The sequence below is a fragment of the Amblyomma americanum genome, chromosome 1 (assembly GCF_052857255.1).
Source record: "Amblyomma americanum isolate KBUSLIRL-KWMA chromosome 1, ASM5285725v1, whole genome shotgun sequence".
NCBI classification, from domain to species: domain Eukaryota; kingdom Metazoa; phylum Arthropoda; class Arachnida; order Ixodida; family Ixodidae; genus Amblyomma; species Amblyomma americanum.
The window spans coordinates 180884602-180909552 of record NC_135497.1 but is presented as its reverse complement, the minus strand read 5'-3'; the positions used below and the strand labels follow the sequence as shown (position 1 = coordinate 180909552).

Here is a 24951-nt window from a genome sequence, read left to right as displayed (position 1 = left end):
AAAGGATAGTCCGCGGCGCGACACATAGGCCCCTGCTCAACTTGTAAAAGCAGCTACTAAACTATACAGGGCTTTCTGCAAATACTCTCGACCTAATTCTTACAACGGAACCGGCCATTCCCTCACAACTTTCAAAATTAATGCGTCCCAAACAGAAATGCGAGAAAAATCCTAAACAAGGCCAATTTTCGGGAAATAAGGAAAGAAAAAATACGAAAATTGCGTTCTGAAAAATACCGCGAAAAGTCCGCCGAATTAAAAAAAAATATCGAAAAGCCTGACGGTGTAGAAAGGATCAGTGGAAATTTTCTGAATACGAATGCTTATTGTTCCATTATACTATAAAAAAAAGTTCTCCCAGCAGTCGCTTGACTAGGGTTCGCAACCTGCCGCATGCAAGGTTATGGAAGTGATTCGAATATAAAAATCGGGTAACAAGAATTCTCTACTCAATCACCGACCCATAATCTCGGATCAGCATCCCTTGGGAAACTTCTGGAACACATCTTTTCTCATCTCGCTAATTTCCTTGAACCAAACTCTTCTCGAGCCTTCAGCATGGCTTTCGAAAACTATTCATGAGAACCCCAGCTTGCATCCTCACTCATACGGTGCAGGCAATTCTTGATCGTAATTCATTAGTCGACTGTGTGTTCGCTGGTTTCACCAAAAATGATAACTGTGTATAACGGTTCGTTTCAGCTAACGACCTCTCCTCGGAGTCGAACGCGGTCCCGCAATTGGGCGTTCCTCGAGGTTACACGCTCGGCCCGCTCCTTTCCCTCATTTCCATTACCGACCTACCTTCCTGCATTTTCTCCAACAATCATTTGTTCACCCACGATTGCGTAATATTCAGGGAAATGACATGCGATATCGATACATTCCTGCTTCAATCTCACATTGATTCCATCTCAATTTGATTCATATCATGGCTAATGGATCTTAATGTTAATAAGTTTGGTTTATGGTTTGGTTTATGGGGGTTTAACGTCCCAAAGCGACTCAGGCTATGAGAGACGCCGGAGTGGAGGGCTCCGGAAATTTAGACCACCTGGGGTTCTTTAACGTGCACTGACATCGCACAGCACACAGACCTCTAGAATTTCGCCTCCATCGAAATTCCACCGCCGCGGCCGGGATCGAACCCGCGTCTTTCGGGCCAGCAGCCGAGCGCCATAACCACTCAGCCACCGCGGCGGCTTTAATGTTAATAAGTGTAAATTTATTATGCATGCGGGTCTAGTTACCAGCAGTTTGCCCTCGTATACCGCCTTAAAGTAATCTCAGAACACGCGTGCATTGTAATGCACATCTGTCTGTCTTACCTACCCTTGTGTCCTCAGAAGCTTAGCGAGGGTCTCGGTTCTGGCAGGCTTGATGCCATAGGTACAGCATAAGAGGGTTCTCGCACATGTTCCGCTCTCCCCCGCTCGATTACGTTCCTCGCGACACTTTCGTCATGACAGGACGTCGTTCCACATACGCCGCTATGGTTTGGAGTGGCGCTGGTGAATACTCTCAAGGTCAGGCGACGAAGTTTGAGCAGCCGCCGCCGTAGCTCACTTGGTAGAGAACCGAACCGAGACATGCGCAGGTCGTGGGTTCGGATCCCACCGATGACATGTGGTTGTATTTTCATCTACTTTCTGTTGAATTGTTTGTCGTCATAAAACAATTACACACCTAATTTCCCATAATGAATATAAAAAAAAATCCCCTATGCTTTCCTTGAGTTCAGTGACTGTTGGCTTCTTTGTTTTGTAGCACCTGTCTTTTACGGTGTTAAAAAACGCGCCAGGTCTTCATCATAAGTGTCATTGGAGTGCTCACTGTACTCCCACGAAGCCTGCTTTTCAAGAGCTGTGTAGCAACGTAAGATGCTTTCAGTGTCAGCAGCCTTACAGGCTGGTTGATTCCTTACGTTGCTCGCGCTTCACGATGATATTTGTAATTATGTTTAAAATTTGCACTGTCCCGCGAATATATTTAACCAAACCTGCTTCATAAGAGGTTGTTGCGCGTTTTTGAAGGCACAGAGACCCGTAGCAGAGAGCATCGATAAAGGCTACAGATGAAGTGTCGGATTTAGGGCTGTTAAAATTTTATTTTATATGTCGATGGGAACATCCAGGCTTGATGACTACATTTTGATTAACGCTGAAAAGCCGAACCTTTACTCAGATTTAAACGAGGAAGTTCACCGCCTCGATAACAGACAAGCATTTTCAAGAAACTTATTACGACGCACAAATAAGAAACAGATAATTACACAGCTCTGTAGAGAGACTGCTCACCGAAATACCGGCGCCATCGCGGGCGCAGCCGTGTCGAAGGCTGCGATACGGGCGTTGCGTGCGGCCTGTAAGGCCGAGCATCCACTCGCGAGAAGCACCACCGCCGACGCAATCGCCGGGGCGCGAAGGGGTCTCCAGCTTGTGGGAGGGAGGGAGGGTGAAAGAGTACATGACGCGGTAACTGAGACGACGGCCGCGACCCTCGCATCTCCTTCCTGCCAGAGCGCCTGGCTGTCGATGCTGCCGCTCGATGGTTTTGGTTCAACGCGGTCGACGAGCAACCATAAGTCGATCCTGGGAACACGTTCGCGGATTCTTAACGAGACGATCTGTCGATTTTCTTAGTGCCCTTGCATGTACTTTGTGCGTTGTTTCTGTTGACAACTCCTTGCAGCACGAAGGTTCGGCTGCTCGAGTTGCTGTCATTTCCTCATTGCAACTTGGTCTTGCACAAGGACAAGCACGCGAAATGGATTTCGCGTAACCGAGGGATGTGCCATTATGAACACAAAATATTTCACTGGCGGGAAAATAGCCACGCGACTATATTCTTATTTCAAGAGGCGAAAACAAAAAGGGGTACCCTTCGCCTGCCAAGCCTGCTCTCAAAGTAGGGACCTAAGCCCATCAACCCTTGTTACATTGCTCGAATCTCAAGTACAGTGGCACTAGTTACGCACTGCATGCATATAGCGATGACTCTCACTGCCTCCGCAGGAAACAATTAGTGCCATGTGCCAGGCACTTATCTAGGGAGGGCACCCCTCTAAGCAGTGCTCTTGTTCGGCTTTCATCGTCCAGCACCCTCCCCCATCGTATAAGAAATTACCTTAGGCCCCTTTAGAAAAAAAAAAAGCCATCCTGGCTACGTGCCTGCCATGTCCTAGGATTACAAGTATGCCATGACATGGACGGGCCAGATATCGCTCTGAAAGGTCTCTGCTTTCTTTTCAGGAGTTCCACGGCGTTCCGTGTACGCGACCGTGACACGGCGGCCTGGTGGATAAGGAGCAAGCATCCGTGCCTCGTCTGCAGTGCAGCGCTCGCTGGCCACAAAAATAAAGACAAAATCGGAACGAAAGCTGCGGTGAGCGATATGATGCCTGCAGTGCGAGGACAAAAACCTGGCAAGGGTGTCGCAACTCGTTACTTTCCGCGGGGTGGAGGGGGGACCCACCAGCGCGTCGCGCGAGAGACTCGGCGAGCCCGCCGGCGGGAAGGGCTGCAAAAGCGCGCGGGAGGAGCTGCTGCCGGCGCACGGCGTGGCCGGATGTGGACGCGTCAAGCGAAGCCGGAAGCGGCCGCGTCCCGCCTGGCCTCGCCGATGAGCCGATTGGCAATCCAAAAAGGCCAGGCTGCGCCATTTGCTTTCCACGGAGAGGGGCGAGGAGGGGACTCGGCCGGGGGTCGCCGCAGGGGTCACCCCTCGGAGGGGTGCCACAGACAGATGCTATCCGCGGGGCGGCCACCCCCGCCCGCCCGTGAAGCCGCGCGGGAAGACTCGTCGCTGCGCAAAGATGGCTGCGAACGGCGCCTTCGAGAGCTGCCGCCGGGCGGCCCGGCCTCGTCGGCTACAACGTGACGTCGCATGCCCGCGCTCGGATCGACGACGCTGGGCCCGGCCGTGGAGGCTTCTGTGCGAGGTCAGAGCAAGAAGCCAGCACGGAGCGAGAACACCGGCGCAAAACGGAAGCAGCGACAGAGGCGAAGACCACAAACGAGCCTCTCGACGAGCGCGCCGGCTCCGGCTGGCGGCAATTTGCGCGCGCGTTTGCAAATACGGCGTTCGAATGGAGATCCGTAAACGGGAGCGTGTTTGTTTTTCTTTCGCGGCTATTGATGTCTGGCAGGCAACCAACTCCTCCTTGATTTTCATGCCTGCGGCAACGCGGCCGTTCTGTCGGGAAGCGGAGAGCCACTGCTCGTGAAAGAGCTGGGACGATTCGCGTTCCCACATGCCATTCGCGCCGGAAGGAGAAGGTTGCCGCCCAAATGGAAGCTCCCGTTCAGACGAATGCAGGCATGCGCGCAGTGCTGCGCAAGAGCATGCAGAGGCTGTGTAGCACTGACCTAGCGCAGGGGCATTTTAACCAAATAATTTGAAAACATCGCATTCAGATTCGCACATCCGGACAGGAAATTCGTCTTGAGAAGAACTAATTTAATACTTCAGGACAAAATATACCTAGCGAAAAAAAAAAGTGGGTTATGTTCAGGAGTTTGACTTTTCAGTTCAAATCGAACAAAAGTGTGCCGAATTCAGTTTTCGATATTCGGTTTTAACTGAAAAAGGCGAGTTTTCTTGACATGCAAGACACTGCTAGCTGGCTGTCGAGTAACAGTTACACTCAGTCAAAGCTGAAAATGAACCACGCCGGGAAGCAAGGGGCGTGATGCGACGGTGGTATTGTCGAATCAGCAGCTCAGCCGTGCTATTTTAGTAGCTATTGCTCTGCTGCCTTACATGCCTCTGCAGACCGGGAAGCCCCACCTCCTCTCGTCTCCGCCTGCCAGCTAAGCACTGTCCACTATCATCGCCCGCTTGGAGCACTGGCACGACACCGTGCATGGGCGTCACGAAAGTTCTGGCGACCGCGACGACTGAGCGGCAGTTTCATCGCTGCCATCAACACGCAGATCACGCGGGCGCTCAGCCAAGCGCGACAACCCTAAGACAGCATGTGAACCTAGTTCTTAGAAGTAAACTTCCCCTTGCGTTATTGTCTGCCGGCTATCTCATTTAACTTGCATTACTTTTTTAATGACGATAGCAATTCCTTGTACAAGCACAACTCCAAGTACTACCATTTGCACACTAATTACTGGTGAGTAAACTGTTTATGCTGACAAAACGCTTAGATAGACTATAGGTGACTTTTGACCACAAGATACTGCCACATTAAATCTCCGAAAAAAGTCAGTAATTCATTCGTCGTGAATAATACTGGCCGAAAATAAACGAAACTTTCGTTCTGAAATAAACACCGAAACAGACCGCCGAATTTTCAAAAACTCGGAACCAGGAAGACCAACCTCAAGTTATACGTCTCAAAATAAAACCACGTTTTAGCAACAAATTACTGCCTATAGAAGCTATTACTTAAAGACAATGAAATGAGTTGAAAGTCTGCGCTCGTCCCGCCAACCTGTCTCCTGTGGCTCTTTCGTGCTTATTAACAGAAGCCACGAGCCAACAAATGGCACGTGTTGAGGACTCTGAAGTATGGGACAAAACCAGGAGAGCTTGAATAAAGGGCGAGGCACGGGAGCCCCTGGGGGGTGTTTAGAAACTTTCGCTCCCCCACCCTCCGCTACAACACGCTTTATCCACCCAGCTTGCTTTGCAGCTGCAAAACCAAGCGATTACAACCCTGCAAGCTGCAGGTTTGTTGACCACGGCACATTCGGGTCGCCGGTATATCTTCGTGCGAAAGCACTAGGTTGATCGCTAGCGAAAAAGGCGTCTAGGGTCTGCATGAACCCTGAGGAGCAACAGCTGCGGAGCGTGTGCAGGTGGACACCACCGCCACGTACCTCAAAGCGCGGTTGAGCTATCCACAGACCCAGTGAGCCAGTTATGCGCCTTCCTTTCCTAAAAAAATCAACGGAATCTACAACGTTGTCAACGCCGACACCGATGAACCCAATGATCGCCGGCGGTCAGTGCCGCGTTTCTTCCACAACGCTGTCAATGCCAACGCATGCAGCGCACATCTGTCACTACCGCCACGTAGCTCAAAAGCGCGATTGAGATGTCCACTGAACCAGGGGGCCAGTTATGCGCCTCTCCTTTCCTAAAAAATCAACGGAGTCTACATCTTCCTCTTGTTTTGAGAAAAGGAACGGTGCATAACAGCATCAATTCGTTGGTGGACACCACTGCCTACTCATACCGCGATTGAGGTGTCCACTGAGCCAGTGAGCCTGTTACACTTGCTACTCAAGCCGACTTTGGCACAAGTGGGACCTAACCCTAGTGACTACGAACATGCTTAGCGTGTTAGACCTGGAGGCAATCTTTCCGAAGGTGAGTGATGTAAGTGGTTTTGCTGCGTGCACGACTTGTGTAAGATATCCTTGAGGCAACAAAAGGTTCCTTTATACTCTGTGAGTACTGGTTATACGTATCCTCCGAAACCTATTCATTTCCTTCCGTGCTATCGCAACAAAGTTAAATCGCCAATATTCCTCCCCTCCCTTCTTTTTATATAAACACAGACGCAAAGTGAATTGTACAGAATGACACGTAAATTCGCTTGTCGCAGTCAAATTATTTCAATGTCCTTGCCAGAAACGAGAATGAGCGGAAACTAAAAAAGACAAACTCGAATTAAGCTCGTGAATGGTATAGCCTAATCAGTCAGTTTCAGGTGGGGAACTCCTCTTGGTTATGGCGCGTGCAAGTACTTAGATGCGGATGTACGGGCGACAGATGGAGTAAGTACAAATGTCGGTGTTAGAACAGTGTCTCTGTCCTGTGGAGGTTAGCTCTTGACGCAGTGTGGAAAACAAGCAGTAAGCGTAATTATTAGCTGTGAAATGGGGGTGGCTCGAAACTGCCTGTCTTGAACTGAGGAGGAAAACTGAAAATTTACAAATGAGATCAGGCTTGGAAAAAAATATCGAGTATGAACAACTACGTGATTATCCTTAGGGCCCTTCATTTTCTGGTTTTTATTTTTGTCAGAAATTCATGGGGCAAAAATCGGGCGATAATTTTTTTATCTTTTTTTTTAACAAATGTTCTGTCCTGAATGATCGCCAGGCGTGATACTATCGCCCTTCTTGAGGAATTTTCGGATGAGCTGTTTTCAGCGTCTGATCAGCATCTTTTCCCGTATGCTCTCTTAGCTTTAGCGAAAGCATTTGCCTCCCTGAGCCATCAGATCTTGTTAAACAAGCTGTATTTGTCGGGATTTCATGGGCATTTTTACCACATTCTCTAAAACTACCTCAGCAATCGTTATCAAGTGGTCGCTACCGATAATAAGGGCGTTTTCAGTTGTAAGTTGCCGCTGAATGCTGGTGTACCTCAGGAGTCAATTTTACCTCCATTGTAGTTTAATATATTTGTCAATGGCTTCTCTTTGGCCATTTACAAACCTTAGATGTTCCAATATGTTGATGACACAGTGTTACTGGCAAAGCATCTTTCCTACAAAATGTCTCTAGTTTGTTGCAAAATGACATTTACAATGCAATGCGCTGGTTTGCTGACAATAAAATTTCTGTCAACGCCCCCCCCCCCCCCCCAAAAAAAAAAAAAACAGCTCGTCTGTTTTCGTTCTCCACTAAAAACCTTGTTATTAACATTCCTATTTACTTACATATTTCAAGCTGTTTCTTGTAAATGTTCGCCTATTGAATATGTGGAATGTGTTAAATATCTAGGAGCGTTTCTACATTAGCTTAACATGGCATCACCACTTATAATGTTTGTTCTAAATTGAGGTCAGTGGCATGGTTGTTTAATATCAAAAGTTTTCTGCCTTTATCTGTAAAAAAAAAACGATTGCACATGCTTTGGCGTATGGTTTGTTAAGATATGGTACTACTATATTTGCATTTTGCTCGGATCGCTGGATATGCAGGATCGACAGCATTTTAAAAAATATTCTTGAGAACGTTCCTTATAACACACCCATTTTGTCAGCTGCAAATATCTTCCGTGTACTAGAGCTCCCAAACTTCAAATCGTTGTTCATTGATACAGTTGTCCTTAGGAATTATTGGTACAGTAAGTTTAAACAGGAAACTACCCCGACGAGACAACATATAAACCATAACCGTTACGTTGTTCCTCATTCAAACACGTGATTTGGTGCGGCCAGGCGTTGCGCTTGTGTTCCGGTTACTCTTAAACTGCTGGAGGAGATCTTTACGGCTAGTTCTAAAGGCAAGCTGAGAGAATTATTGAAGAATGAATGGTAAAGCTAGTTTTAGGATTAGTGCAATCTGTTTCGCCTTGTTAGATATTGCGCCTTTATGCTCTTTTCAGTTTTGTTCTACTAATTTTAGTGTGCTCTTTTTTTCATATTTTATTATTTGTTTTCTTTTGTCTAAATACTCATGATTCATGCTTTTCAGTCACTGTGTATTTTTTTTAGGCATGATCCCACAATAACAGCCCGTTATCTTAAGCTTGTTCCCGAGAACATATACATATCAGTGCCACTGAAACTGGTGAGTGAATAGAAGGGGTGTAATTGACTTCATATGTTGCCCATTCGCATGCAGAAATAGCAGTTGGGTATATTACCACACTCACTGCTTCTCATGCGCGTTTAAACACACTGCGGTGGCGAGAGAAGCGCCTAGGATGTTGGCGTTGTATTTTCTGCGACATGTGACGTCATCCGTGGCGCTGCTATAAAGACTGGAGGTGATATAAATAGCCTGCTTGGCTCGGCTTAGTCATGCTGGTTCAGCTCACGGACCACTAAATAAGCCAGCTCACTCAAACCAACATGGCCAAAATGGCACGCAAGATATTACGTCACGCGCAGTAGTTCACACAAGCGCCAATGGAGTCGCTAGAATTTCTGTACTGCTGCGTTAACATGCAAACCAGAACTCTGAAGGAAAATCGAAAGTTTTAACTGCGTCCTGTACAACTTAACCTACAACGCGGCCATTATCAGAATGCACTTCAGAGCCCGTCTCCAAGGCTATATATTACAGAACCTTATAAGCCTCATGCCTGCGGTCGATCGCGCTGAGCGTTAGCGCCTCAGAATTGCAACGCAGTTTTTTCCTGCTTTTAAATTGACATCAATGCGCTTTCCATAACTCACGTGGCAAGGCGGACTTGAAGTCCGAGTTTCTTACCGGGCGCGGGGCTCGACCCCTCTGCGTCTGCCGTCGGCGGATCTGGCAGCGGACTTGGTGAACTTCAGTCGAAGCGCGAGGAGGGGAAAAAAAATGAAAAGGCGCGGTCAATGCCCATTGCACTGGAAGTTATGGGAGCCAACAGATATACTAGGTATCGGGAGTCGTTGTGACGTTCTTTCTTCCTATTTGAAATAACATTTGCAAGGCGAAAGAAAAAAAGTAGGACATGTAATACAGCCGAAGCACTTTTTTCTTTTCGATCTAAACAGTCTGAAAGATGCCTGTAACGGAGGGATATGTCCTGTTAAGACTGCTTACAAGCTTTCGGCAAATAAATTACTTGTAGTTTTCGGGAGTATTAAGAAATTAGGAGACACTTAGGCAATTAAAGTGTTGAAACGCGAAAGCCGATCATTCTGTGACAATTTTCACTGTGCCTTGACGACTTCCGGTGGATGTGACGTCACACGGTTCCCGTGGCTATGTCGATACCCCAATTTTACATCTTTCGGGGATCTTAAGTGTCCATTACGCCTAATTACACATTTTTCCATCTAATTTGACACAAATTCAACGCTTTTCCGACCATTCTGTGACATTCACTCTGCCGTGACGACTTCCGGTGGATGTGACGTCACCCCGTTCCCGTGGCTATATCGACTTCCGCGCTATTTCGACATTTTTGTCTTTAATTAACTCATTACTCTACAGTCATCAAACTTGGCTTCTAGGCTCATGTTTTCCTCCTATCTGAAGCAACCATTCTCTTTCTGCTATCTTTTTAGCTCCCGAGTTAAACATGTGACCCCCTCTGCGAACGGACGGACGTCAGTATGAGCCATTAGAGGCTTTCGCCTTAAAATAGTCGTTTTTGTCCTATCATTCGGGCCGTACGTACGACTATGACAGCTAAAATTTATCTATACAAGTCGCTTACGAAAATAATTTCTATTTGAGGATATTTACATTTGAATCTCTTTTAAACAGGAAAGCAGTGCCTTATGTGCGAAATCATGTGCCGGTGAAGTGTAGGTGCTAAAGAATGCATGCTGCTTTTTACTTGCTTGTTTGCATGTGCAAAGAAGCTTACCACGGATTATAGAAAAGTGCAAAGAACTGCAATGGTAGGCTTCTGCCAAGTAAAATCATTAATACCAGGGCTCCACCCCTTCCCCCCTTTTATTTTTCTGGAGAGTGGGGTGGGGGGAGGGGGCAAACTTTGTTAACGTTAAGAGCAGCTTTAGCATTGAAGTAATAAAGTTATGGTTTTTACACATAAGTAGTTCACTCGTATGCAGTTAAATATGCTGCTCGTGAGCAGTGCTTCGACGGCACGAAACAACGTTGCCCTTGGTCATAGCACAGCGGCTGCAGCACGCGTCTTTCTTAATCAACGACCTGCAGCACATGATAAAAAAGCAACATGTCCGTCTATAAGGTCCGGCTACTACGACAGCGCACTATGCTTCCCTTCAGTGTTTTCTCTGCCGCACATTTCACTACGGTCAAACAGCTGCATTCAGCAGCAAGTACGTACGCCCGTGACGTACACGTCAACTATAAGTTTAATCACTCATTACAGAGGCATTTTCAACTTCGCTGGTCGAGTTCTAAGAATGAGCAAGATATTATTAAACTTAATAAAAAATATCCTACAAATATATGTAATTCCAAAGGCTTCGTCCGCGAACCAACCTGTCGTGTAGCAGCGCGATTTGAAGAGTAGTTTCGTAGAAAATGCCCCATTTTTCTGCTCTCTCCAAATTTGTGGTTATATGCTAAATTTACAACGAAGCAAACGACATATGCCGCAGCAACAAACTCCAAAGTTCGTGAAATAAGAAAAGATGATCTACGCACGGTAAGCCCCAGCACAGAGACGGCGACATCGGAGAGGCACAGCAGACTGCGATTGCAATTGTGGACTCGCGGTACGCGACGCGAGGTACAGGCGCGCTGCCACGGCGCATGCGCACAACCGCCTCCTAGTGTTCCGCGCAGCCACAGTGGCGCCACTGCCTCGCAGTGCACTGTGCACCCGCGACCGGAATGCCGGGCTTCTGTTATCCCTCCATTGTCTATACTTTGCCCACAGTAACGGGATCGGCGCGTGCGTGGTGTCCGATGAAGAAAAGGGCCGCCGTCCGGGATGTGACAGCCACGCACTGATCACATGCTGCAGGATGAAAGCCTATCCCTTTGGGGGCTCATAATACACTGACGCCGATACATACCATGCGCGTCAGGCGAGTCACGGGACCATCGCGTCTTTCGGAGTAAAAACCTCGGCTATCATTACCTGAGCGTCAGGTCAAGGCCGCCCCACTAAAGCGCATACGTTCCCGCCAACTAAACATCCCACGCACTCTTCGCAACAATGTACACAACATGCACGGCAAATCGCTGCTCAGACGCCTCCATTGATGATAAAAAAAAAGCAATATAATAATCCGCCGAAAGGAATGCTTCTCAAGCAGCGTATAGCTTTGGCGAACTACTCTAGCGTAAGTTAGTAACGAGGCTTGTAACAATCCTAACACTTAGAGAAGGCAGAAACAAGGAAACAATGAGCGAGCGCCGGTTTGGTCAGTGATCCTCCCTATCGTCAACCCAATCATTACAACCTCACTCTAGCGGGTCGCGTACATACGTACTAATGAGCACCGTACTGCTGACATCTTTCATCACGTACTAGCCGTGTACTGCACGGTGTCAGCTTCATCCTTGCAAATTTTCTATCCTTGTCACCTTCAAGTGATCTTCTGCAGTCCTCCACTTCGCTTCTCTCGGTATTATATTCTCACCCGAATATCTAGCCAACAGTCCACTTCTCAGTCTCAGCTATAATATGCTGTTCACTTATTATTTACTGCTGTCTTCGACCTTATTATCAATATCAGTCTTTTATGGCATGCCTCCGCCCCACGATTTGCCATGAGAACTTTTTCTAGGTGGATGTACTCCCCGCTAATCAGAGGCGCTCTAGGGCAACCCTTCCTACCAGGCGCCAACTGCGCTTACGCTCATTGTTGCGCGCAACCACCGCCCGACAGGAGCGGCGGCGATCATAAGCCAAAACGTTCTGTCGAGTCCGTCAAGAAGGAACGCAGCACCGCAATGCTCGGGAGCAAATCCCACCTGAAGAACAGAGCACGATGAGGCCATACTTCCTCCTCGGTTGGCGTCGCTGGAAAGAGGCTGCGCGCGTAGTCGTCGGGTTGGGGAGTGAGCGGGTCCAGCGGAGGGAAAGTTGGTCCGGGATCATCCGCTTGGGGCCGCGGCCACAGCGAGTAACAGCCGTCTTCTCCTTGGTCCCCACCTGGCCGTGTCCCGGCAGCAGGCCCGGACGCGCATCGTCGTCTGCCCCCCGCCGGCTGGTCTGGCTGCGGAGCTTCACGCGCTGGAAAAGAAAGCAAACAACTCTTGGGGACACGGGCTGCCGCGGACCCCCGGCAGCGCGCGCGGCCCTCCCTTCCCGAAAGGCCACCGAGAGTGCCCTCCCCTCGCTTCCCTTCGCTTCCAGGAACGCCAGGAGTGGACCAGGGTCATAAACCGAGGAGGAAGAAATATGGCTTCCTCCTGGCGGGAAGGACGGGGACACTTTTGGTGAAAGGAGGGCAGAAACGGGGAATGCCGCCACCACTAGAGGACGCGCAGATCGCGGGGAAGAAGGCTTTCCTTCCTGCGGCTGAGCGCCCTTGCTGCACCCTCGGCAGTTCTTCGAACTTGGGCGGAAGCAACGAGGGCAGCGTCCAAGTCTTCGCTGCGCACTACAACGGGTCCTACGTGCACGCATCACGCGTTAGTTGAAATGGTGTCGCCAGCGTGCGCTCACCCTGCCACCGCGTTACCAGGACATGATTGGCGGCATAGCCAAAACTGCCAGCAAAGAGCTCAGTCCGGCGGCAAGTGCACGGTGCTAGACTAGAGCTCCAGAATTAATGGTGGAACTAATGAGGCAAAATAGCCGACCAATGCAGCGCTCGACGGCGAAGCCAGCGGCGGCGCGCGGACTGAAACAGGAATTTTCTGAATTGGGAATCTGACGCGGATGTATTGCAAGCTGCGGGGTAGAAAGAAGAAAAGCCCAGGAGTAAGAGCAGGCGAAAAAGAGAAGTAAAAGAAGCGAGACAAAGACGTTCGGCGAAAGCACACAGCGGCAGAAGCCCAGCGGCGCTAACATGGCGGGAGGGCTCGTTCCGAGAAAGAGCGGAGAAAGACGTGTGGGCTCCGAAGTGCCTACGGCGGCGGAGCGCGGGGGGGGGGGGGGGGGGGGGGGTGGGGGGGGGGGGGAAGAGCGCTCTTTTCTATCTGTTGGTGTGAACAGCCGAAATACTGTTAAGAGGAGGGGACGGCGCCCCGCACGATCGGAGAGAGAGCGCATTCCCGAGACAGCGCGGGGCTTCACCGACGAGCGGGGGGCGCCGTCAAAAAAGGCGGGAAGAACGGAGCAGCGGGCCGGCGGGACGCCGCCGGACAGAGCGGCACCGCAGCCGCTTCGCATATGACCGCCGCGCGGCCAATGCGGCCGCCTGTGGCAGTGTAGGCACGATTTTATTCCCAGTGACGTTATGTTTTTTCAGCGGTACTAGGCGTGGAAGCAGTTAAAACAGCTCAATTGGTTTCATCAGGCAACTTAATACAGCCCGCATGCGGGCAGTCGTTGTCACGGTGTGTGAGGGCTATTCCAAGCGTTTTGCAGATTTTTTTTTTGATCAAAAACTGTTGTCGAGTGAAAAGCTCGACGGGTTGGTCAAGGCGAAGAAAGGAAGAAAACGCGCAGTCGTCCAAAATAAGTACCCACAAACTGCGTCGAAGTTAACTACTTCGCCCGATTTACTCACGAGACGTTGTTTCTGCAAGTGAGGTTACAAATGTTGGAATTTTTCTTGTCTTGAGCTGTGTGATACTCCCAGTGCACACTCTAAATCTAATCACTATACCATATCTTTTTTCATTCTAACTAAGATATATCTCTGAACACGTTATCAAAGCATATCATACCGCATTACACTTAAACCTGGCAAGGCTTGAACCCCGGCTTGCATTACCAGCGCTTGGAAGTCGCTTCAGGTTTTACGCTCTCACACCGATTTTTGACAGGAGATGGCGTGCACTGAAGGAACCCTGGTTCTTAAAATGGCAAAGGAGCACGGAGAAGATCCGAGCCGAGTCGGCTTCGAAACGTCGGGTTAAAATTAAAGTTTTGGTCGGTGATGTGCAGTTTATTATAAGTCTTCGAACCCAATCAGAAAGGCAAATCTGTCAAAATGTTTAGTTCTCAATCTAAAGAGAGAATGTGGAAGTGGCGACAGCTGGTGGTTCACGAGCAAAGAAAAAAAAATGCGGGAGAAGATGGACTGAAACTTGCACGCGTCCGTCATGCCACATTTGCAGCGATGTGGCAATACATTCGAAGACTGCTGCCAGAAATAAATGATAAATGTGCAGAAGTACGAGGCGCTAACTTGAAGACGAGACGAAAAAAACAAAGGCTTGCTTTTGTCTTGTCATCAGCCATTTCTAATGGCCGAAGATGTCGGGGGCAGATAAAACGGCGTCACACGCTGGCCAAGTGCGGTGGAACTTGGTAAAATCGTTTTGTGCGAGGTCAGAAAGTTTGGCTAAATGCGCCACTTCCTCCCCCGCTAGTGCCACTTTTGATGTTTTGTGTTCGATAACATCGAAACACACTTTGCGCTTTGGGGTCAGAGGGAGAGTAGCAGCTTTGACTAGAAGGGCAGGCGCGGTAACTATCTTTCGAATAGACAGTTATCTCAACCGCTGCTTGACGAAATGGGCGAAGGGCTTGAAATCGGAACGGGCGGACAGAGAGGTTAAACGATTTCGGGGTTACTGTGATTCACGTGCACAAAATGAAAGCTACGCGCTACAGCAGACACACAGCGGCTCCCCTGCCGTTAACGTCACTAGAACGTATCTAACAACTTGTTGCGCGTTTGCGCAATAAACTCCGAGGATCGCGCCGGCCGAGGCGGCAGTGCGGGGTTCGTACGTTTAGACTCTGCAATTTAGATAATGGAAAGGCCTATCAGTGCGGACAGTGGTGCTATCTGAGAACAGATAAAGCAACGGGATGGGCTTCACCTGACGTCATGGCGTCAGTATACGCTCAAGCCCGACGCTGATTACATCCTGGATGGCACGACGGAGCAGGGTAGGGGGAGCGCTCTAGAATTCGTTCGTAGGGGCGCTGAGGAGGACGGCCATGCTTCACTCGCCGCGAAGAGTCAGACAGCTTCTCCCAATCCATGTTCGTCACCCTCGCATAAGTCGACTTGTTTTTCAAAGATCACTACTTTAAAAACAGGGGATGACGACTAAGGCGTGAATATGGGTCATATATGTAACCATTTTTTTTAACTTTTCTTTCGACGTGAAACTACTTGAAGAAGATCGGAGTCATAAAATGGTCGACTAACGCTTGCGAAGATGCGCCATACTTGGGAGTCTATCCGGGTGTAAGGTTCTTTGTATCTTGTAAAGTTCGGGCTAGCACGCTCTTTTTCAGTCCTATGGATTATTTGTCGAAAAGGTGGGGTTTGCTGATCGCCGTGCCGGAATTTGTGTTAACCGCTTAATTCTTCTTTGAGTAAAACCATATAACTTGGACGCAGCACTAAGGCATTAAACAAACGAATTAAAAAACAAACTTGGGTGGCCTTAACCACATTCCTAAAGAAAAAAAAATGCGATAGCGTTTAGTCTAACGGTCTCTAATGTCTAATGAGTGCCTAATGTTCTTGCCATTTTACCGCCAAAACTCCGGTTGAAACCGGTTCAATTGTCCTTATGGTATGCATGAGCCATTACCATCTAAAATATTCGAGTGCCTTCTGTTGGATTATCATAAAATACTATACTAATCAGATCCGCTAACCCACCTTTTCCGCCCACTATTACACTAATCCGGCATAATTCATTTTCTGGGGTATGCCTGCTACCAAAATTTTGAGGTTCCTTTGAAATTTTTGGGAATGGGCCAAGATGCAAATTTTGGGAGCCTTCAGATTTTAAAATTTGGTCGTGCCCTCTGATTGGTCCACTGGTTTTCACGGCAGTGGTGATGACGTCACGGCCTTCTCAATCGCATTCATAGATCGCGTGGAGTCCTCATACCACGGCTGGCGCTGTGGTGCAGCAGTTAAGTGATGCGCCACTGACCCGGCAGGTGGCTGTTTCAAACTCAGCCATCGGTGGTGCTTGTGAGACCCAGTTTGCTTTTACCGGAAACCCCGTAAGGCTCATGTGCAGTGCCACGGTGGACAGGTAGCGATTGCATTGAATTTGGCAACGGTGGCCAGTTTGTTCACAATTCGGAGAGGAAGTTGCCACGGTGGGCAGGCTGCGATGACATCACAAGGTTACGTGACCTCTCTCGACCGATCAGAAAATTTTGTGGGGAATTTCAAATTTGGCGGTGTTCTCTGATTGGTCCATTGGGGTCATGCGACCCTCACGATGCCATCAGGGAATTGACCAATATGGAAATTTCATTACAGAGAAGCCGGAAACTTTTTGTGAGACGACAGCCTAAATGCTTTCGCATTAAAAAGCACGGCTTCACGTGCCATTTCAATTTAACGGCGATAGCTGCATGAAGGACTTACTCCGCGGCAGAAGGCGCCTTATGACCGACGTTGTTACAGAAAGCCCCCGGTACCACACCGCTGCGTTCACCCGAAGACAATGTTGCCCAAGTGGTCACGAGACAGGTGAGACACCACGGATACACATGGACCATTGCATTGGCGCTCTCAAGGTGGCGCCACCTGTGTTTGGGTGGGAATAGCGGTACCCACGAGGCGCAGTCTGGGGGCTTCCCCCCCCCCCCCCCCTTTTTTTTATCCAGAAAATTACCGTCATTCTCATCTACGCCTCATCTGACGGGTCTAAGGATGCACGGCAACCGAGAGGTTATTGTCTTTGCGTCGCAGTCTACCCCTGTAACAGGCAATGGGCCCCTCCTTTGCCTTGCTATGCTCGAGCACGGTTGTATTATATGCCAGTAGACCAAACAGGAAATGCTTGCGCCCTCGCATTGTATAGATGGTGTCAAAGTCCATCTGGAAAGCGTAAGCGCGGGTGTATTCGCGCAAATCCGAATCAGTTCGTGCATCTGACGAAGTGGCGACGGAGACACTCCTCCAATGGATGCGGGACCAGTATCATGCAGTCTCTCGGTTTACATGGCCTACCCTTGTGTTCACGCAATTAAGAGCTCAGTGTTTGCAGATATTCGTGCAAGGCCTTGCTCCACCCTTCCAGTCACGAGGCAAAACTCGTTTTAATATCCGAGGGTCATTTCAAAATTTGGCAAATTTATTCGACATAGCGCCGCAATTCGTGTGCTGACGTCACGGGTTGAAGGTATCGTTCTACAGTCCGGCTCAGTCCAGATAGTAACAATAAGAGGTGCATTGTTCACGTCCGGAATGTGAAGCGATCGTGCCAGCAAGCGCGCCGAAAATGGAAATAGACTAGTTCCGTGCAGTGATAAAGCGTTCATATTTAACCAAACGGATGGCCGCACAGATCGAAGCCCAGTTGGATTATAATCATGGGGAGAGTGCGCCAGTGTTTAAGACTTTCTTTTTGTGATGAGCGAATTTAAAACGCGGGCGGACATCCAGTCATAATGAGCTAGGCTCTGGATGCCCATTAGAGGTCACCACTCCGCACATAGTTGAAAAAAAAAAAGTGCATGGCATCGCTGTGAACGACGAAAGCGCAAGACACTTCTGCAAGAATAATTGGAACTGGGGAAATTCGCGTGATGAGTGCCGCGAATATTGGCAGCCAAACACAAGCGCACGCTAAAGGACCTTTCCGTGCAGTGTTTGGCGGCGCTTAATAGCAATTCGCGGGGCTTTCTGCGTCTATTTGTGACTCTGGACGAAGCATGGATTTACCACTACACCCCTGAGCCGAAGCAGCAGTCAAAGCAGCGGACAAAGCTGGTGAAAGCGCTGCAAAAAAAGCAAATACCATTTTGCCGGTTGGTATGGGGATGTCCCCTGCTTTTTGGGACAGCCATGATTCTTAGCGAATGCTTGTAGAAATCCAGAACAGTAGAAGCATAATATACAAAAAGTATGGTGGGGAAGGCTAAAAAGAATGTAAACAATTATGCCCCTGCCTGTGTCACTACGTATAACAAGCATAATATACAATGTGATTGGACCGCATGAAAAAGTAGGTAGAAAAAAAAAAAAGTCCTGCAGACTGTCACACAAGGAACTGCTCTTTCACGATGATCGCTCTGAAAATCGACCGTTGCAAGAGACAAAATTGCCCGAATTAGACATCCCCCCCCCCCCCCCCTAATTTTCCAAATTTGCCTCCTCAGATTTCTCCGCAAATATCAAAATTAGACCCGCTGGGGAGAAGCTCTTGTCCAGTGCTGATGATTATCTCTTCTGCATCTGGGATCTTGATTTTTAATGTTAATAGCGACGGCGGCTCTTACTGTCAGCTTTTTTTTTTTTTTTACTACAACGCGTTCAGCACGCAGACGGCGGCCAGTCGAAGGGAGTGCAGCTCGTTGAGTGAGGGCGCTCCTCGGCTTATGGGCACACTCACTTCCGCCGCTCTGCCCCGAGTCGACGGCACCCGAGATTAGCCGGCGCGTGCCACAGGGCGCGGTGAACAGCCCGGCAGGGACGCAGTCAGACGAGCTTCGTCAGCAGCGTGTCGGACGCTGTCCGCTGGTTAAGACATAACGAACCGCGCAAAGGAGCGCGGGCGAGCGGCGCAGGAGGCAAAGCAGCGCAGCCAACCAGGTGCGGGCAGCGGCTGAGACAAAGGGGCAGAGGCCCCGCCCGACTGTCAACCAGCGGCGGAAACGCGAGCGGGTCCCGCCCTGGCACATGCACCAGCACCACGCGTCGACCTCCCTCCTGGATGGCCGCCAGCGGCGTCACCGCCGGGCCTGGACATTGGGCGCGCGCGCGGGAGGCGCACGTGACCGTCTGCGCCGGTGTTGCAATGGCTGGCGGCCAGACCTTTAAAAATAAGACCAGCCTGCGCCCGGGCACGCCGGCGGCGGGAAAGGCAAAACAAGCGCCATGTCAGGGCCCTCCGAGCTGAGCTCCGCCTATTTTAAGCGACGACGGGAAAGCGCCAAGAAACAAAGCGCCACCGCCTGCAGCGCTCATCGGCCGCCTTTATCGGCGCCCCTCGTAAAAAGAGTGGTCGCGCCACGTTGTCGCGTTCGATACCGATGCTCGCCACCACTTCCTCGAATCGCGCAAAGGCAGCCCCAATCGCGGCTTAACGCCGCCGGCAGCGCCCCCTCGCCAAACATCCAGGAGACGCCCCGCGTACGGAGATTCCGGAGCACAAAAGTGTGTGACTGCTTCATCGAAATAAGTTACTGAAATCGCATCGCTTCGTTTCCGCCTCGACCTTGGGTTGGGTACCTCAACCGCTGACACTTGTGCTCGGAAAGAGCTCAGCAAACATCTCGTCAGCCGAGATCATCCGCTGTTGCAACGAACCGTCGCTCTTCTGCGGGAAAAGCCCCGTTCAGGCGGAATCATCACGCCAAAGCCGTCAAGAATGTGGGGCTTTAATGGGAAGCTCCTGAAGGGAGCGTTTCGGATATGCGGTCGCACATCCGTAATGCATTTCTTCATTAAAAAAAAATATGGGGTCAGTGCAGAACACAAAATTTCTCGCCCAGGAGGAGGGAGTGGGTAGAAGCGGCCGCCTCTCCGTGCCCCCACCCCCCCCCCCCCCCCCCAATAAATCTGCCCATAGGCAGAGGTCTGATGTAACATTGCGGCACAATAGCATCCTGCGGGCGCGCTCGTGCAGGAGCGAAATTTAAAAAAAAAATTGACGGGGGGCATGCGAGCTAGAAATTTAGTGTGGGTAACTGCACTGACTTGTTTTTCGCTAGAAAATTTTAAGAAATGCATGGTGGGAATACCCCCCCCCCCCCCTTTTTTTTTTTCCAACCTCCATCTCGAAGAGTCGCCTGCAAATCTTCCCCTGTGTTCTGGCAGCAATAACCGCCGTTTGCTATGAAGACGTCTACCTGCTGAACGAAGCACGGGACGGACACCTCATATCGCCACTGTTCGATCGGTCGAAATCATAGTACTGCTCGCATAACGTCGTGAAGCGCGGCGACATCACCACAGAAGACAATGCGAATACTTGGGCGACACATGCGTACGAATGAGCAGCAAACCAGAAGGTCTTCGGTGAACATCTGTGCAACAGTAATCATTAAAAAGGAGATGGATGAGTCATCCAAAAAGTGCTAATATTCATGAGCTTAGTGCAGTCAGCCCTCATAGTCCATCAGACGGTAGAGAGAAAGCAGGGATATGGGATTCTTGACAACGTAAATCAAAATGAACAAGAATGGGGGTAGGGGGAGGGGGGTTAAATAAGGTCTTCACTCCGAGGACGAAGCACCGCTGAGAGGGGTGAGGTGGAGGGAGGAAATTGTTCATAAGGTTTAATATCCCAAAGCGACTCAGGCTATGAGGGACGCCGTAGTGAAGGGCTCCGGATAATTTCAACCACCTGGGGTTATTTAACGTGCACTGGCATCGCACAGTACACGGGCCTCTAGCATTTCGCCTCCATCGAAAAGCGGCCACCGCGGCCGGCATAACACGCGCGTCTTTCGGGTCAGCAGCCGATCGCGGTAACCACACTGAGCTACCGCGGCGGGAGCAAATGGCAAGGATAGTAAGATGGGGAATATGAACTTGAAACGGCCATCTTTTCAAGTCCTTCCGCCCCCCCCCCCCCTTCAACCCCCCTCATCAGCGGTGCTTTCTCCTCGGAGACACTCTAAATACGAATAAGCATATATGGGAGTAAACAGGCAGTAAGTTGCCCTCTAGCGAACTGCAGGTGCATTTTGTTTTTCGTTCTTTTTATCGTCCCACAATAATTTTTGTCGCTTTTAGTGAGCGGGTACGCAGTCCAAGTCCCAGGGTGGAAAAATACGGAATACTTACGCTTTGCGACGGAAACAGATTCCCAATAGTTCTAGAATTACGAAGATATTAACCGAGGTTTCAACCAACTTTATTTGCTAACCACGAGACTTCCGGTGCCGCTTCTATTGCTAACCGCATCCAGTTACTATGCTTTGCAGTGGGGATATGCCTCCGTTTTCAAGAGTAAGCATTTTCTATATTTCTCGATAGAAATCTACCCCGGGACTTGGTCAGCATACCCCCCCCCCCCCCCCCCCCCCCCCCGCGATCTTTGTTCATTGTTTTCTACAGTGCATCTGAGGTATACCTTTCCGGAGCACTGCACCAGTCTTGAACAGAAATCTATGCGCTTTGAAGACTTTTCGCAATATTAAAATATTTTTTTTTGAAATATCAGTCAGCCATATCAGTCTGCTTTGACAACATTGAACATGCCCTTAAATTGAGGCGAACGATTCAGAAGAAACATTTGGAATTGTCGCGCTAATCTCACCGCCAAGAATCTGAGGTCTGAAAAGTGCTTGCATCGGGGCACGTCACACAACTGGAAAGGTACTTTGTAGCATAAGGAAAATAATTTCCCTCTCCTAAAGCAAGCATGTCTTCTCCACAAACTTTCACCACAGCAGCACTATGAATATGACGCTGTAAGATTGACTCTGTCTGCTCAGTCCACAGACAAAAAGGAAGCAGTAGGCTGGCAATATTTTTACACTTCATGCCATGCGGAACAACGCCACGATATCTCGGCCACAAAACGCACAAAATGGGATTTAAGCGCTAATTGCGCCAAGTACAAGAACTATAAAGGGTGTGCGAATAACACTTTTTTTTTTCTAAACCGGATCAATTAAGAATAGTGTAGCTTCAAGTTAAGCATCGATTATTATTCGAATCGTTTGTACGAAAACTCGGCATTTGTGCCATTATTAACGTTCGACACCGTTAAGCGCTAAGGGGAGCGTTGCGGATACGGTGCTGTAATTTATGGTGTTCTAGCTGTCAAAAGACGAAACACTGATCTCCAGTAGGGAGTAGGCAATTACCTGTTACCTTTACCTTTTAAATTACCTTTTGACGACAGAGATTAAACTGCGCCATATCTCAGTAGATGAGAGAGGCGAGAGCAACGTATGAGCCACAGATTTCGAGATAAGGCCTTGAAGGCTGCAGGGTTTGCTAAGCCTGCCTCGACCCTGCCACATTGCACAAGCCCGGAGGATGCATGTGTGAGAACTTATTCGTTTCGAACAATTTTTAAAAAATTCACTATTTGATTCGTTCAGCGAATCGAATAGAACGATATTCGAATATTCGCACACTCCTGGCAAAAACAATAAAGTTACCCGACTCGTGCGTTCGCACGCCTATGTTGCATGGCTCAGGTTAACAAGCGGTGTTAGGAAAAACGCGCGGTGACTTTCGCTGCACGTTTGAGCATTTGCCGTACAGTTAACGCGACCGAACTTCAATTCAAAACTGGTTGTATCTCAGCTGGTGGGTACACAGCTCGAGTGTGTACCCACTATGACCAAGGTGCATAGGGGAATGTTTAATTTTTTTTTATGTGTTGTGCTTAACAGTGGGGTAATAATAATTAATCTATCGCTTAAAGAAAATTACTTCTAAAGCAGCAGAAAAAACAACCATGCCGCCGGTGGGATCCGAACCCACGACCTCCGAATATCGCGTCCGGCGCTCTACCAACTGAGCCCCTCATTTCATATGCCTTCCCTGCTATATATATATATATATATATATATATATATATATATATATATATATATATATATATATATATATATATATATATATATATATATATATATATATATATATATATATATAAATTTTTTTTTAAGTTATCGGTATCTAATGGCGCAGCATCACTCTGACCGCGCTTCCGAAGTATGGTCAAGCGTGCATTCAACTTTGCAAGCAGCAGAGACCCGCGAAGACTGCTTTCCACAGAGGAGCGCGCATTACTCCTTCTCTCGCTCCCTATCGGAGTATGCTCGCTGCATGGAATCGCTTCTCATGCGGGCATCCACATAACAAATGAACCCATCGCACGACGTTGCCTGCTAGGCGAAACGTTTCTGGGGAGGATTCTCAGAAGCTGCGGAGAATACGCGCGGCACAATTACAAATGAAAAACGAAACAAAAGCGAACGAGCGCGCATACGGGTCGCATCAGCCACTTAAAGTTCTCCCTCCCAACTGCGACACTGGCCCGCTGCCGGCGACGAACAAAAGCAGAGGGCAACGAGTCGGGGGCGCCGAAATGGGAGAAAAGAATGCCAGATGCGCAGGAACGCGGAAGCCAAACAAAGGGGAGCCAGGCTCGTCGAAGCTCGGCATGCCTCGTGCGCAGCGCCACTGGGAAGGCGCGCTTCCGACGGCTCGGGTGCGCGCACGCACCGACCGCGGCCCGGCGCCGACGGGCGTCGCTGGCGTCGCCGATAACGGTGTGCGAACCGGCGTCGGCTGCTGCGCATGCGCCCGTGAGCTGCTTGCTCAGTGAACTTCTATCTTGGATGCACCACGCGCCTTGGCCGGCCACGACGAACAAGTGACTACAATGAGTCTGCAAGCTTTGAATTGCGAAGAGGGTAGTGAACGCCCCTGACAATGGACATTCTGAAAATGCGTCGCACCTCGTGACGCTTTCTTCGATCTTTTTTTTTAATTCTAAATTTATTCTTCCTCCGCCAAGTCTGGTCACTGCAAGCGCCTGTGCGGCGTTTTTTCTTGTACCTTTCATCAGTTGTTGAGTTTACGCTCTAAGAAATCCGCTCCAAGAAATACCAATTGGCTCAAGACAAACTCCGGGTGCAAGGGAAGAGTTCGAACTGCAGACGGCAGCGCTCGGTGTGAGCGAAGAGGAGAAGCAGGACAGGCGTTATTCGCTTCCTGCAAGACCGGCGGCCGCAGAGAATACTGTGTTGCCACTCCCCGCATGAAGACATGCGTCAAGGGCGGCCGCGTAGCGGACCGAGCATAGAGCTATAGCGCCTAGAATATAATAAAGCGGCGACATGGAGCAACCAGGTTTAAATCTAGCCGTCCACCGCCCCTCGACTTTTACCCGCAGCTCGAAAACCGCAGCAAGAGCCTCAGTGCAGCTGGGGCATGGGGTTCGCATTTACGCTTCCCGCCTTTTCTCGCTAAAAACCGTTGCCGATGGTCCAGTGATCGCAGTCGATCGGAAATAATGCAGCCGAGGAGAGGAACAGACGAAGAGCACATTCCACCTTTTCTCCACTCGAACCGCTACGTGCCCCTCCCGAACCTTAAAGCTATACTATATGCAGTACTTTACACTCAGCACTGGACGGAAGGACAGGCAAATACACGTTATGTGCGAACTGCTTACAGTCCGGACGTCGACCTCGGACTTCCTCTGACGACGTAAGTAATAAAGCGACAGAGTATAAGTGCGCCGGTAGCGCCATCGGTTTCACAGCTACCTGTACTGCTAGCCGCAACACACTTAAGACTTAACAAAACAAACAAAAAAGAACGAAATTTCCCGTTGCCAAAGTACGCACTGAGGTATAAAATTTAAGGCGACACTTAAGCCCCGCCTTGAAAGTATGACGCGACAGCGTTATTAGTTCTTTGATACTTCATTTCTTTTGATTGGTACCTATTTTCATTACACGTATTAATTAGCGTACATCAGTAGGTATAATAGACCACGTGATACACGACAATACACCCAAGTTTTCCCCTTTAATTAAGTCGAATGAACGTGCCTCAATGGCCTATAAGGGTAATGTGTCTGACTCGCAATCCAAGAGTCATGGGTTTGATTCGCAACTTTTCAGCGAAATTGG

General features: G+C 49.3%; 1 protein-coding gene across 1 annotated transcript in view; it reads right to left on the bottom strand.

Annotated features, from left to right (window-relative positions):
- Positions 1-9087: 9087 nt before the first annotated feature.
- LOC144115047 (uncharacterized) overlaps positions 9088-24951 on the bottom strand; it is a 51182-nt gene continuing 35318 nt past the window's right edge. Inside the window, exons 2-3 of the mRNA XM_077649178.1 lie at positions 12267-12528; positions 9088-9187 (exon numbers count right to left, since the gene is read on the bottom strand). Coding sequence (XP_077505304.1) covers positions 9088-9187; positions 12267-12528 — 362 coding nt within the window. The remainder of the gene's footprint in view (positions 9188-12266; positions 12529-24951) is intronic.